At 47.7% G+C, this 14390-nt stretch overlaps 1 protein-coding gene across 1 annotated transcript in view; it reads left to right on the top strand.

Moving 5' to 3' along the window:
* LOC102869348 (xylosyltransferase 1-like) overlaps window positions 1–14390 on the top strand; it is a 211094-nt gene that overhangs the window by 80327 nt on the left and 116377 nt on the right. Inside the window, exon 4 of the mRNA XM_006892717.1 lies at window positions 1197–1399. Coding sequence (XP_006892779.1) covers window positions 1197–1399 — 203 coding nt within the window. The remainder of the gene's footprint in view (window positions 1–1196; window positions 1400–14390) is intronic.

Genomic DNA, 14390 nt, shown 5'->3' with positions numbered 1-14390 from the left:
ATGTGTGTGTGAGAGAGAGAGAGACAGGGTGTGTGTGATATAGAAATAAAGATAGGACGTGTACGTGGGGCAGAGAGAGAGGAAGGAGCATGTGTGAATGAGAAAAAGGCTGTGTGAGAGAGAGACTGAGGGGTGTGCGTATGACAGACAGGATGTGTGTGCATGTATGCACGTGTGTGTGAGAGAGAGAGAGAAATGTGAGAAAAAGAAGTAGAATGTGTGTATGAGAGACAGGATGAGGATGCTTGTGTGAGAGACAGGACGTGTGTGTGTGTGAGAGAGAGAGAGAGAGAGATGGAATAGGGGAGGGAACATAGAGGTAAGATGTATCTGAGAAGTAAAGAGATTAGAGAGAGACTACGAGAGAGAGGAGAAAAAAATGGGGGGGTGTTTGTGACAGATAGGATGTGCGTGTTTGTGAAAGAGAAAGAGATGTGTTTTTGCGAGAAAGTATGTGGAAGAGAGGGTGTGTGCGGGAGAAAAGAGGAAGGACAGGTGAAAGGAAAAAGGGTGGGTGAAAAGGAGAAAGTACATGTGAGAGAAAAAAAGCTGAATGCTTATGTGAAAGGGGAAAAGAGGGTGTTGTGTGCATGAGAAATAGAGCCGATGTATGCATGCGTGCGTGCTTGTGTGTGTGTGTGTGAGCATGTTTGAGAAGTGTGAGGATGTGTGCTCGTGTGTGTTTGTGAGAGAACGTGTGTGTGTCTATGAAAAAGGGTGTGTGTATATATGAGAGAGTGTGTCCTTTTGTCTGTGTGTGAGAGAAAGAGTGTATACATGTACGAAGTTTCTGGTGGTGACTTTATGCTTTCTCCATAAATACCACTTATCATACCTCTTTCTTTTCACTGCCTGCTCTCTACCTACTGCCCTCTCCCTCCCTCTCCCATATTTTGTGGGTTAGTGATCTTTTTTCCGTAACGGGTACAGTAGGGAATATTTCAGGGTTTGTGTCCCCAGCCCCAGCCTCATCAACCATTAGCTCAGAGGTGATACCAAGGAATCCGTATATCAGATTGCGAGAACAGAAATAAGAGCAGATTCCAGGTTTCAGTAGCAGCGTTCCACCCAGCAGAGGGGCCCCCAGACCAGCATCGGCTTCTGGAGTCATAGCTCCAGCGGGGAGAGGGGGAGAGGCGAGACCTCCGTCTGCATCATTTCCTGCTGCTCAGTGTCTCCCTTTCTCTCCCACGAAGCGTTCAAACTACCTGCACCGGCAAGTGCTCCAGTTCACCAGGCTGTATGCGAACGTGCGCGTCACGCCCTGGAGGAGGGCCACCATCTGGGGGGGTGCCAGCCTGCTGTCCACCTACCTGCAGAGCATGCGGGACCTGCTGGAGATGACCGACTGGCCCTGGGACTTCTTCATCAACCTCAGCGCGGCTGACTATCCCATCAGGTAAGGTGCCCGGTGTCTCCTGCCAGCCAGGCCTGGGGTCACTCTGTGCTTGCTCACTGCCGGACAACTAGAAGGCAGAGCAGGATGCTTCGTGTCCAGAAGATACTGGCGAAGCGTGTGCCAATGTGGCCCCCTTTAGATCCCTCCTGGGAGAGGGTTCCGGGTGGGCCTGACCCTCGCTTACCTCTGCATCCATTTATTGCTTTGTTCATCCATCAGTGTTCTCTGAAGTCACCTTTCCTCCTCTGTTCTAGGATATGCTGTTGGTGGTATTGTTAGCTGCCATTTAACTTAGCGCTCAGATAGTGGTCACCCCCATGCTCAAAGATTGCAGAGCTGCACAACTGTGTGTTACCTCTGTTTACGATTTTCTGCACTTGGTTTACACAAGTATATCTTTAGCCCTTTTCTCCTATTTTGACATATTTTGGAATCTCCACTGAAACAAGTTCAACACCATACTTTTGTTGGGTGAAGCTGAGGATGCTGTGGTTCCTGGGACCTTATGAACAAAGAGATCTGAACCTTACCCTGTGCCCTACCGACCTCACAGCCTCAGCCAGGCTCAAGCCCTGTGCTGCGGTTACTGTGTCAGCCCATCTCACTGAGGACTTCCTGTCTTTCACTTGTCCCCTATGTTTTCAAGTAGTTCCGCTGCATACAAAATGTGTAGGCTGGGGATTGAACCTTGGTCTCTCACATGAAAGGCGTGAACTGTGGCTCTGGTCTACACTGGCGCCCCTCTTGTCTAGGATACACCAGTACAGGAAAGAGACAGAAACCCTGACTCTAATGGGGCGTCTGTATCCAGTGAGAGAGACAGGCAACAAATAGGTGGTGAAATGTCAACAGGTGAAAATGTCACGTCAGAAGAATCAAGAGAATGTGAGGTCAAGGGCTAGGACGTGGGATGGCATACTGGCAAGGGTTTCCACTGCACTGAGGTGACCAGGAACGCCCCTCACTGAGAAATGGACAGAAAAAAATCGATGAAAGAAAGTGAAGGAGCAAGTAAGGATGACAGGAAAAGATTCCAGACGAGGGCTGAGCCCTCAGGTGGGAGCAGAACTCCTGCAGTAGAGGAAGAGCAGGTCGGAGTGGCTGGAACGGAGCAGGTGAGGGGATGCATAAAGCAGCAAAGGGAAAAAGTCAGTGACACCATCATGGAGATTACAGTAGCTGACTTGATTCCAAGCTAGCTGGGAGCCAGGAGGCATGGTTTTTGCATGAGGGACAATCAAGACGAGTTAGCTGGTCAACTGAAAGAGTGGGGCGGGGTAAGAGAGGTTTTGGTCATTATCTAAGGCAGACCTCTTATGATTGTTTACTCTCTAGTGAGAACCAACCCATAACTGACCCTTGAGTGGGTTTTCAAAGGTGGTTAATCACTCGGTAAGAGATTGCCCATCAAATTTTGTAAATAAACTAGTAGAAAAATTTTAAAAAAGAGAGAAAGATAGAGAGATTGCCCATCCTTCTCCTGCAGAGCATCTGGTGGATTTGAACCGCGTGTCTTTTCAAAGTGTTTAATAAGTTGTTCTTATTAGATAAGAGGTGGTGGGTGGTAATGCCTAATTTGTGGAGCTGATGACTGAAAGGTTGGTAGTTCAAATCCATTAACCACTCTTCAGGAAAAGAAGTGGACACTCTCCTCCTGTAATGATTTATGACCTTGGAAACCCAGTGGAGGTCACTGAGTCAGAATCGCATCACCAGTCACCATTAGTGGATGGTATTGTTCATTTGGTTGATCTGGTTTTTTCTTCTTGGTTACCATCAAGTTGACTCTAGGTGATGATAAACATTATCTGCTGGGTAGAACTGCTCCATTGAGTTTCTAAAGCTGACACCTTTTGGAAGCAGAAAACCAGACCTATCTTTTAAGTGGGTTCAGACTGCCCACCCTTTGGCCGCCTGTCAAATGTTCAACCACTCCAGCACCTGTGCACCCTGGGAGGATCGGTTGGAACACAAACAGATATCCATCAAGGTCATGACTATGTTGTCTTGGCCTTCACAGGACCATGACAGATGAATCATTGACCATAGGTAGAATGGGAGATTTCACATGCAGCTTTCTATTCATAGCTACTCTTGAAGACCTGTCCATTCTGTCTTCCTGCTTGGCCGTGATGCCGTGGAGCTGGTATGGCCACCAAGCAGCCTGAGGTCCTAGAACCAGATGCAGCAGCATTCCGAGGAGCTACCAGGATGGTCTGGCCTTTTGTACATGCAGTGATTGGCTTTTTAAAAATAGACCAGAAGCAAAGAGACACCCTCTGGGGGGAGAGCTTGTAAGGAGAAAACACCACACAAAAAGATGCTATTCATTTCTTATCAACAAGGCTTCCATATCCTGGGCTGTTCACAGAGGTCAGAATGGAGGAAAAAAAGCCTCCTTCCTCAATGGGGTGAGGATCCTGGGTGCCGTATTGCCAGAAGAGATGGATGTAGGCACCGTAAAAACAAAAACAACAAAAAAAAAACACAAAATACAACAGCCATGACTCAGTTTCAACAATGACCAACTCACAGCTAGTCTTGGGTTTTGTTTTCTTTGATTCTCCCCAGGATCCCTCTCTCTCTCTCTCTCCAACACGGAATAATTTTGAAGTAAACACCAGATGCCCTATAATTGCACCTGTAACCTCCCCAGTATACATCTCCGAAAGATAAAATCTCTCTTGCAATATAACAGTGATCTATAGCTCTTCTTTTTTCTTTAAAAAATATCAAGATAGGTATTTTTTTAAATTGTGATTTCAACAAACGTTTACAGAAAAGTTGAATTTTCTTTCATTCATGGTTGCACGTATTTCTCTCTACCCCCTCACCAGCTCACTTTAAAAAAGAAATTCATTGTTGCAGCCTTTCCTCCCCTCACCCCGTTCACTTTGCTCTGTACCTCTTGTTCCGGACGGTTGTCATACAAATAATGCCCAATAACTCTTCTTGTTGACTGTCCTCAAGTCAACCTTGACTCATGGCAGCCTTCTCTGTAACAGACTGCAGTGTTCCCTGGTCCTGCACCAGCCTCAGGAGGTTTGGTTTGTTTGGGTCCTTTGCTGTAACTACTGTGTGAGTCCATGAGTCCATCTCATTAGGGTTCTGTCTCTCTTTTGCTGACTCTCTATCAAACATGATGTGCTTCTCCACTGATTGGCCCCTTCTGATTTTATGTCCAAAGTCAGTGAGACAAATTCTCTCCCAACTCCTCTATCTAAGGTACACCTTGCCTGTACCTCCTCCGGAACTGGTCCACTATTCGACTCCCCGTGGTATAGTCAGTATTCTTTGTAGATAGCAAGTTGAATGTGTCCATTCTTCTTGGGTCTTTCTTTTTATTGTCCAGTTTTAACAGCCATTGTTAATGTCATCCTGTATTCCATACCACGTATGCCAAAGAGAGTTTTAAATGAATTTTAAATCAGGATCTAAACAGGGTACAGCCATGGGAGATGCCTAATTATGACTGGAAGTGTCTCCTGTCTCCTTCACAATATGGTCTCTAGGGTCATTTCTGAATCCTGGACTTAGGGGCATCCCATCATCTTCCAGGAGACCTGGGGTCAAGGAGGGGCTGGACGTAAGGCACCATCTCTGTTTATTTAGGATCCGAGACATCTAGTACCCTTGAACCTGAGCAAAAGGAATCAGGCTGGAAGGATACCTGCCTCCTTTTGTTCAGAGCCATGGGGATTAAAGGGAGTGATCATAAAGCATCTCGGGCAGGGTTTTGCTTACAAGGTTTATCTGTTCCTTCAGCCACTCGTCGGACAGCCCTTTATTGAGTACCTGGAGGCGTTTAGTGAACAGCCCCGACCACATGTCTTTTCTTGGCTGCACATGGTCTGATGGGGCAGATGGAATCCGGCAGTCATGTCTTGGCAGCTGTGAGGTGGGCTGAAAAGGAAGGATGAGGGGTAGAACAGTTGAGCAGTATTGGAAGCTCAGCATGACCTCTCAATACCCTGCTGGGAGTTGAAAGCTGAAGGATAAAACAACATTAGCAAAAGGAGGCGGTTGGGATCATTGTAACCCTGGGTTTCTCAACCTCAGTGCTTTTGGCATTGGGAAACAGAAGAGTTCTTGGGGAGGGAGGGTGTGAAAGCCACTTACTTCATGGGTAAAATATGGGCACACTCTTCCCTTGGGATTTACAGCCTTGGAAACTCATCACATGGTCAGAGGTTAGTTCCAGCTCACCTGTAGCCGCTAGAGTCTAGTAGCGTTCCCTTCCACCTTTGTGATCATCAAAAATGTCTCTAGCCGTTCCCCAGGGTCCCCGGAGGCAGGAAGAAGGGTCGCAGAACACCCTTAAGTTAAAGACCAGTGTTCCCAACAAAAGGAACAACCTGGACAAGGCTTGGGTCAGAGAGGAGCTGGTTGCATTTGAGGAAGTTAAAAATGCGTGGGGTGAAATACTCATGAGACAGAGATGAGTTCAGAGATCCTCCCTCCATCTGTCAGAAGTTCCCAGATCCCCCCAGGTGGTAGGTGATCTTGAACAACACCAGTTAACATGGCAAAGTCTTCCTTCAACCCTCATAGCAAACCTATCTTACAGGTAGGCAAACTCAGGCTCAAAAAGTAGCTTATCGCTGATAGATGGCACGAGGCAATGTTAGAGCCAAGTAGTGGCCTGGTCTGTGGGGAGTTAAGCTGCTAATCCACGACCTCTCCTCTCTGACCGTTGGAATCTACTTCAAGGGTGAAGGGCGGGCAGTTGCTCCCCTTGCAAGCTACAGCTTTGGAGACCTACCAGAAAGGTCAGAAATAAGTCAGTTCCACCTCCGTGTCAGTGAGTTCGAGTTTTGACATCTGGTACATTTGTTGATGTTGCTGCTGTTGCTTGAGGTTGGTCGCGTAGAGAAGTCGGAGAAACCCAGGTTGGCAGGACAGCCACGAGAGGAAGCATTCCCATCCCTGAGCTCCCTGCCAGGTTGTGGTGTCACTTCACAGCCAGGGACTTCCTAAGGGGAGGCACCTCTTGAAGGTGGAGAGTCCTGATTGTCCCTGAGTGTAAAGAGCTAAGTTCACTCCCCTCTTCCCTTCTACTTTTCTCCCAATTTCCATGGAGACCTCAGAGGTCTCCTTGGTCAAGTAACATCGTGACATAGGTCAAGTAGCAGCACTTCCCAGAGACCTCTTAGTCACAGGTAGGTGTGCCCTGTACCCTACCTGGGAGCATGGTGCTGGCTTGGTGGGCCGCCCCCTAGAGGCTCCATGGTGACTTGCAAGTTGAAGCTATACTGTCCTGGGAAGCAGGATTTCCAGTATTTCAGTAGAGAGTGTCACAGTGGCATGATCCAAGAGAAATTTTACTGCTAACCCAAGTCCTCGCCTCCCTAGTGGGTTGAATCCACCAATGGTTCTGCAGGAGAAATATGAGCAATCTCCTTTCATGTGAGTTACAGCCTTGGAAGCCCAATGAAGGCTCAGCGTTGAGTCTATTCCAACTTCGTGGCATTGACTCATTTACTTACTGCTGTCGAGTTGGAAGCGACTCATGGCTAATTTTCCAGTGGGTTTTCTGAGGCTGTAAATTGCATGGACGGAGGTTGCCCATCTTCCTGGGAGCTGCTGGTGAATTTAAATCACCAGAGAAATTCTATCTTTGGGTTAATAGTGAAACCCCCTCCTTTCTGTACCACCAGTTAAATATGGAGTTTTCCGTTTTCAGTATCTGAAAGGATTAAGTGTTGAGATGTTGCATCAGACTGCTAAAGGTTCCACTCAGAATTCTGTCGCTAGCCTAGCAGTGTGACCAGGAAGAAGTAGATTCCATTTCCTTGAGACTAGGGTATGACAAGAGAACCCAGCCTAGTTCCAGGCACCTAGAAAGTGCTTGATAAATGCCAGCTGTTCCTATCTGAGCTCCATCCCAGCCGCATTGCGCATCTCCAAGGGGCACAGGAGTCCATCAACTTAGACCACTATTTGCGATTCTGGGGCTCAGAGCAGAGTGCTCCTGTTGATAGCTGTGCTCGCTCTCATGCTCTGGCTCTGTTTGTGTCTGTCCCCGTCTGTCTCCTCTCCCCCCAGCTCTCTCCTCTCTCATTTCCACGCTGCGAGCCCACTCTGCCTGGGCAGCTTCATGGCCAGAGGCACTCCATGCATCAAGCTCTGCTGGCCCCCTTTTGCTGTTGTTTTTTGTGAAGTCGCCCTACACAAAAACATATGAATTTTGCAGATGAATGGTTTTATCCTGGACAACTCTGATAGACTTTCACTTCCCATCTGCCGCTCCATCTGTAGCAGCCAGAACTACGGCTTCTCCTTTCCCAGGAAAGAGGAACCAACTTTGAGCTTCTCAGAGGGGCGGGGGCTGCCCAAGGTAGAAGCTTCTGAGAGACTCTGAGGACATGGGCAGAGCCACAAACAGAGCCCATCCAAGGAGCTATGCTGTGTGGGGGCTGCACTGCCAAGCCAGAGGTCACATCTCGCTGGCTACCCTGCGGGACTGAGATGTGTATTCTCCTCTCATGCAATTTACAGCCTCTGACAACCTGCTGGTGGGTCAACCGTCTCAGTCGGTTGTCACTCATCTGTGGTGGGTGAGTGAGTTCCTGGGGAGTTTCTTTGTTGCCGCTAAGGGAGCGCCTCTCTGCTGGTTCAAATCTACCAATTTTTCTGAAGGAGAAAGGTGGGCAATGTCTTCCCATACAATTTACAGCCTCTGAAAACTCACTGGTGGGTCTGCTATGAACCAGTTCTGACTCGATGGCGATAAGTAAGTGAGTCAGTAGGGAGTCATGCTGCAAACCCAAAGGCTTCACACTTCTGGAAGCTCAAATCCACCACCAGCTCGGAGAGAGAAAGATGAGCAGTCCCCCCCTGATCAGATTGTTGTTGTTGATGTTATTGTTACGTGCCTTCAAGCTGCCTGCAACTCATAGTGACCTTGTGTACAGTAATGGCTCTGAAGCCTGCCTTATCCTGAACCAATCTCACTGACGCCACCACATCTACCTCCATTACTCCGCTTAATGTTGTCAGTCGATCTCATCAGGATCTTCCTCTCCTGAATGTCCCCCACCCTTCCGAGCATGATGTCCTTCTCAAGGGACTGGTCCCTCCTGGCCACATGCCCAAAGGATGTGAGACTGAGCTTCAGAATCCTTTCTTGCGAGGAGAAACTTGGCTTTACTTTCCAGGACAGACCTGTTTGTTCTCTTAGCGGTCCTTGGTATGTTCAAGACTCTGCTCTAGCACCACAACTTATAGTCTCTGAAACTCAATAGAGTGTTAGCTATGAGTCGGTTCCACCTCCATGGCAGGGAGTTCTTTTTTATGAAACCGTGTCTCATGTTTAATCAGGGGCATGACTGATGTCCTCTTTGTAAACTCGCTCTGGACAGGGCAGAGCTGTGGACAGACTACTGGAATTCACATTCCATATCTCAAGTTTCTTTCCCTTTCTGCGTCTCAGTATCTCCACCTAAAAGAAACTACAGTGAACCTTGCATATTTTGTCTCGGGGCTACAGAAAGACTACAGAAAATCCTGCATGTCAGGGCTTGACATTGAAACAGATACTCATTCACTCACTCACTGTCATTGACTCAGAACTGACTTGTAGCTGACTCTCCGGCAGATTTTCAGACCTTGTAGATTGTGTGGGAGCAGACAGCCCATATTTAGAAGCAGCTGGTGAATTTGAACTGCATGCCTTTGGGTTGGTAGTGCAATTCCTTACCAGTTAGTTATCCGAGCCCCATGTTGTTGTTGTCGTCGTCGTTGTTGTTAAGTTCCGTCAAGTCGTTAGACAACTCATAGTGACCCTGTGGACGAAAGACCTAAACACTTGTATGACTGTCATCGTTTCTTAAAGTTCATAGGGTTTCCGGAGGCAAGCTATTATGGAAGTGGATGCCACTCCTGCTTCCAAGCTTGTTTTAATCGGGGAGCTCCAGCAAACACTGTCCACCATTGGCAACCATAGTAAGTGCCTAATAAAAGCCAGTCATGGGTCTTGCTGCTGGCCAGTGGCCTCACAGCTGGGGCTGACCCAGCGACTGGCTTGTTTTCCTATTGGAAGGTTAAAAGGCCATGAAATAAATGTGTCTTGAGGACTGAGAGCAGAGGATGAGCATTGGCAAGTGGAATCTTAGCGGGACAGCCATTTAGAAAACTTCTCTCTTTGATTTAGAAAGGAGAAAAGGAGGAGCTTAGAAAGGTGGAAGGGAGTGCAGCTGGAAGTGGAACGAAAGGAGATGTTACGCTTCCAGAAAAATCCTATTCCTTAATGTTCTGGGGGGAAAGCAAAGCTGAAGGAAGGAAGGAGAACTGAGAGTATGTTCTCAGCCCCTCCCTGTTCTCACATTCTGTGGTGTTGGATGTGTGTGCCTGTGTGCTTAGTGAGCAGAGGCAATGGTGGTGAAAATTTTGAAACCAAGCCCAAGGTTCGTTGCTTCTCCTCTGGAAAGCCTCGTCGTCAGGGTCTAATCTGACAGTGCTGCATGCTGGGAGCAGGTAAGTTATCCTGGCAGTGGACCTAGAGATCCACCAGGAGATCCACAAGATCCCAGACCAGGAGCTTCTCTGAGGTGCCCCCAGCAGGAAACATCAGATGGTCCCAGGACCATCCCAGGGACCAGAACTAATATAGGGCCCTACCCTCCAAACAGTTACTGCGTACACGATGTCTCTACCTCTTGTGGCCTTAATCCTCCTACCCACAACTGCAAATTCCTCCATGTAAGACGTTTTAAAGAGGTTCTGTGGTGGCATTAGTGATTCTGTGGCAGAATGCTCACCCTTCCACACGGCTTTGAATCCTAGCCAGATGAATAAATGCTTATCTCCTGCCAGCTGCCCTGGAGGGCTTGGCAGTTGCCTTGCCATCTGGCCCTGGAGGAGGGCTGAGGTCTGCAAGAGTAAGTTCAGCCCACATCATCCTGGTGCCCAGAGAAGCCACCCAGCTTGTCCAGGTGGAAGGCCAGGTAGAGGGCTCATGGGCTGGGGTAGAGGGAGAGTGAACGAGGTTGAAAGAAGTTCCAGAACATTCACTTGGGTGCTGTGCTCCTACAGGGAGCTATCTCCCTATGGCAAAACTCAGAGCTCCTCTAGTCATTCAAAGTGTCCAAGGGTTCTAGAACCCTCTATATCGAGGGTTTAAACTACAAAGAACAAGAAGCCCAGGATCATCTCATGGCATGATTCTCAATAGGAGGAAATCTCAGTAGAAGCCAGCTCTGTGATATGCTCCTTAAAACACTCACATCAGGCGAATAAATACAAATTCCTTGGCATAGGCAGGAAACTATATATTTTGTATATACTCAGATACCTTTAATACATATTGTTGTTATGTGCCATCGAGTCACTTGTGACTCTTAGCAACCCTGTGTACAACAACTCTGAACCCTGCTCTATCCTGAGCCAACTTTATTGTTTCTGACACACCTACCCTCATTACCTCTGTCACTGAGTCAAACCATATCATCCAGGGTCTTCCTTTCCTGCGCTGTCCCTCCACCCTCCCAAGCGTGATGTCCTTCTCTAAGGACTGGTCCCTCCTTGAAACATGTCCAAAGTATGTCAGACGAAGCTAAAAAATCCTTGCCTCCAAGGAACAGCCTCGTTTCACCATCTTTAGGATGAACTTGTTTGTTCTCCATTCAGTCCATGATTTATTCAGTACTCTTCTCCAGCACCACAACTCAAAGGCATCCGTTCTTCTTCTAGCATCCTTAGTCTTTGTCCAGCATAGCAAGTAATTGCAAAGACCGTGGCCTGGATCGGATGCGCCTTAGTCTCTATACTGACATCGTTGCTCTTCAGTGCTCTGGAGAGGTCCCTGACAGCAGATTTTCTCCAGTACAATTTGTGTTTTGATTTCCTGGCTGCTGGTCCCAAATGTGTTGATTGTGAAGCCAAGCAAGCATAAATTTTTTTTTTTAACTGGCTGTTGTCAAGTGGACTGTCACTCTGTAGGTTTTCAGTAACCAGTGTTTTGAAAGCAGGGCCCCTGGCCTTTATTTTATTCACAGATCTCTTGATAAGCCCTTTCACTGAGTAACCCAGTATATTAACTGTCTGCACTATCTAGATTGAAAGACAGTGGGTCCAGTAGACGAGATAAACACTCATTACATAATTATAGAAGTAAGTGAAAATGAGGTAAAAAGCATGAGGGAAAAGCACAGTAGCTGCAGAATCTCATGGGAGGACGCCATGTCTGGTGACCCCCCAGCTGGCGGTTTTCACAGCCTCCAGATCGCCTTCACACCTTGGCTGTTTAGAGACACATGAACCCTCTTTCCTGAGACCCTAGAGCTCTGGGATGGGACCTGCGGAGGAGAAAGCTACCCTCCCACGTAATAAAGGTGTCTCAGACGCTATGCCTGCTCTGGTTGGTGGTGTGGGAGGGGCTTGGGGAAGAAACCACACCAGTAATTATGCCCCTAACAGTCTTGTTTGCATCCAGTAGCAAAATAAACGTTTTCTCAGACCTGTTATTTCTGAGGTTCACAGCGCACAGTGCCGCCTTTGCAGGAATTCAGCTGTCGTCCTCTTGTCCCTCTTCCAGGGCTCCGGGACCCTGCTGAGGGCCACAGTTCCTCAGACCTTCATCTTCATCTTCCTCTGCCTCCTCCCCCGTCTCCTCTCCTTCCTCCGATCCCTCCTTTTCCCTCCACTTCTCTTCTCCTGATTCTTCCTCCTCGTCCATTCTCCTGCTCCTTCTTCCTCCTCATCTTCCTTCCTCCTTCCTCTCCTCCTCCTCTTCTGCCCCCTCTCTCCCCTCCTCTTTCTCTTTCCTCCTTCATCTTTCTCCTTCCTACCTCCTCCGTCCTTTTTCTCCCCCTCCCCCTCGTTCCTTCCTCTTCTCTTCCTCCTCCTTGTTAATCCTTCTCCCTCGTCTTCCCTCATCCTCCTCCCTTCTTCCCTCCCTTCCTTTTCCCTTCTCTGTCCCCTTCTTCCCTCCCTCCTTTCTCTTCCCTCCCCTTCTTCCTTCCCCTTTTTCCTTCCCCTTCACTTTCTCCCCCTCCTCTTTCTCCCCTCTTCTCCCCCTCTCTGCCGCCCCTCCTGTTCTTTCTCCCCCACTCTCATTCTCTCCTCCCTCCTTACCCCCCTTTCCCCCTCCCTTCCTTTCTCTCCTCTCTTTCTCTCCCTCTCTCCCTTCTTTTATTTTGTTGCGTTTTCCATGTGGGTTTGACAGCAGTTTGTTTCCATTCAGCAGTTTCTGTGCAGTTTGCTCCTTGAGAGCGGTTAAGCCCTTCACAGGCGTCAGCGTTCGCCTTGTTTCCATCCTTCTTGTTCCCTTCCCACTGATCTCCTTTCTCTGCCCCCTCATTCTCTCTCTTTTTGAAATTTGGCAGAATTGTGGGTCATTTGCGGTCAGGTGGTTTTTTTAAAGGAGCATGATACTTAGGGATCATTATTTTTTTTTTTAAATCAGTCTATTATGTAGCTTCCAGGAAGTATCAAGAGAAGATGGAAGGAGTACACAGAGTCAGTGTATCAGAAGGAATTGGCTGACACAGAAGAATTTAATAAAATGACATATGAGCAAGAGCCTATGGTGATGGAGAAGGAAGTTCAGATTGCTCTGAAGGAATTGGCAAAAAACAAGGCTCCAGGAGTTGATGGCATTCCAATTGACATATTTCAACAAACAGACGCTGCCCTAGATGTGCTCACTAACTTGTGCCAAGAAATCTGGAGGAAAGCCAGATGGCCAACTGACTGGAAAAGATCAATATTTGTTCCCATTCCAAAGAGAGGTGACCCAACAGAGTGCGGAAATTATCGAACGATATCATTGATATCACATGCAAGCAAGATTCTGCTGAAAATTATCCAAAAACATTTGGAACAATATGTCAACAGAGAACTACCAGATGTACAGGCTGGATTTAGAAGAGGTCATGGTACTAGGGATATTATAGCTAATGTTAGATGGATCTTGGCAGAAAACAAAGAATACCAGAAGAATGTCTATCTGTGCTTCATTGACTACGCAAAGGGTTTTGACGGTGTGGATCACAACAAGCTGTGGCTGACTCTGAGAAGAATGGGAATTCCAGAACATTTGATTTTGCCAATGCAAAACCTATACTTGGACCAAGAGGCAGTCGTCAGAACAGAGCAAGGAGACACAACATGGTTCAAAATCAAGAAGGGGCTCTGTCAGGGATGTATTCTGTCTCCATACCTTTTCAATCTGTATACAGAGCAGATCATCCGAGACGTTGGGCTATACGAGGAGGAATGTGGCAGCAGGATTGGTGGAAGAGTCATTAACAACCTGCGTTATGCAGATGACACAACCCTGCTTGCTGAAACTGAGGAGGACCTGAAGGCTTGCTGCAGAAGGTCAAGGACTGCAGCCTCCTATATGATTGAAGCTCAACATCAAGAAAACAAAGATTCTCACCACTGGGCCAATTGGCAGCATCAGTATGGATGGTGAAGAGATTGAGATAGTTAACAGCTTTCATTTACTTGGCTCCACGATCAACACTCTTGGTAACAGCAGCCAGGAAATCAAGAGGTAAATGGCATTGGGAAAGTCATCTGTGAGGGACCGCTCAAGAGTACTAAAGAGCAACGATGTCAGACTGGAGACTACTGTGTGCCTGATCCGGGCTATAGTCTTCGCAATTACATGCTATGCATCAGAGAGTTGGACCGTGAATAGGGATGATAGAAAGATAATTGATGCCTTTGTTCTGTGGTGCTGGAGAAGAGTGTTGAATATACCATGGACTGCTAGGAGAACAAACAGGTTTGTCCTGGAGAAGGTGAAGCCAGAATGCACCTTGGAGTCAAGGATTCCTAAGCTTCGTCTGACATACTTTGGGCATGTTACAAGGAGGGACTGGTCCTTGGAAAGGAACATCATGTTTGGCAGAGTGGAGGGGCGGCAAAGGAGAGGAAGAACTTTGATGAGATGGATTGATTCTGTGACTGGAATGGTGGGAATCAGTGCGTCTGAGATGGCTAGGTTGGCACAGGATAGAACAGCATTTAGAGCTCTTGTACA

This window comes from Elephantulus edwardii, unplaced genomic scaffold (assembly GCF_000299155.1).
Source record: "Elephantulus edwardii isolate Elephantulus edwardi_28Jun2011 unplaced genomic scaffold, EleEdw1.0 scaffold00117, whole genome shotgun sequence".
NCBI classification, from domain to species: domain Eukaryota; kingdom Metazoa; phylum Chordata; class Mammalia; order Macroscelidea; family Macroscelididae; genus Elephantulus; species Elephantulus edwardii.
This window is presented reverse-complemented; position numbering and strand designations above follow the sequence as displayed.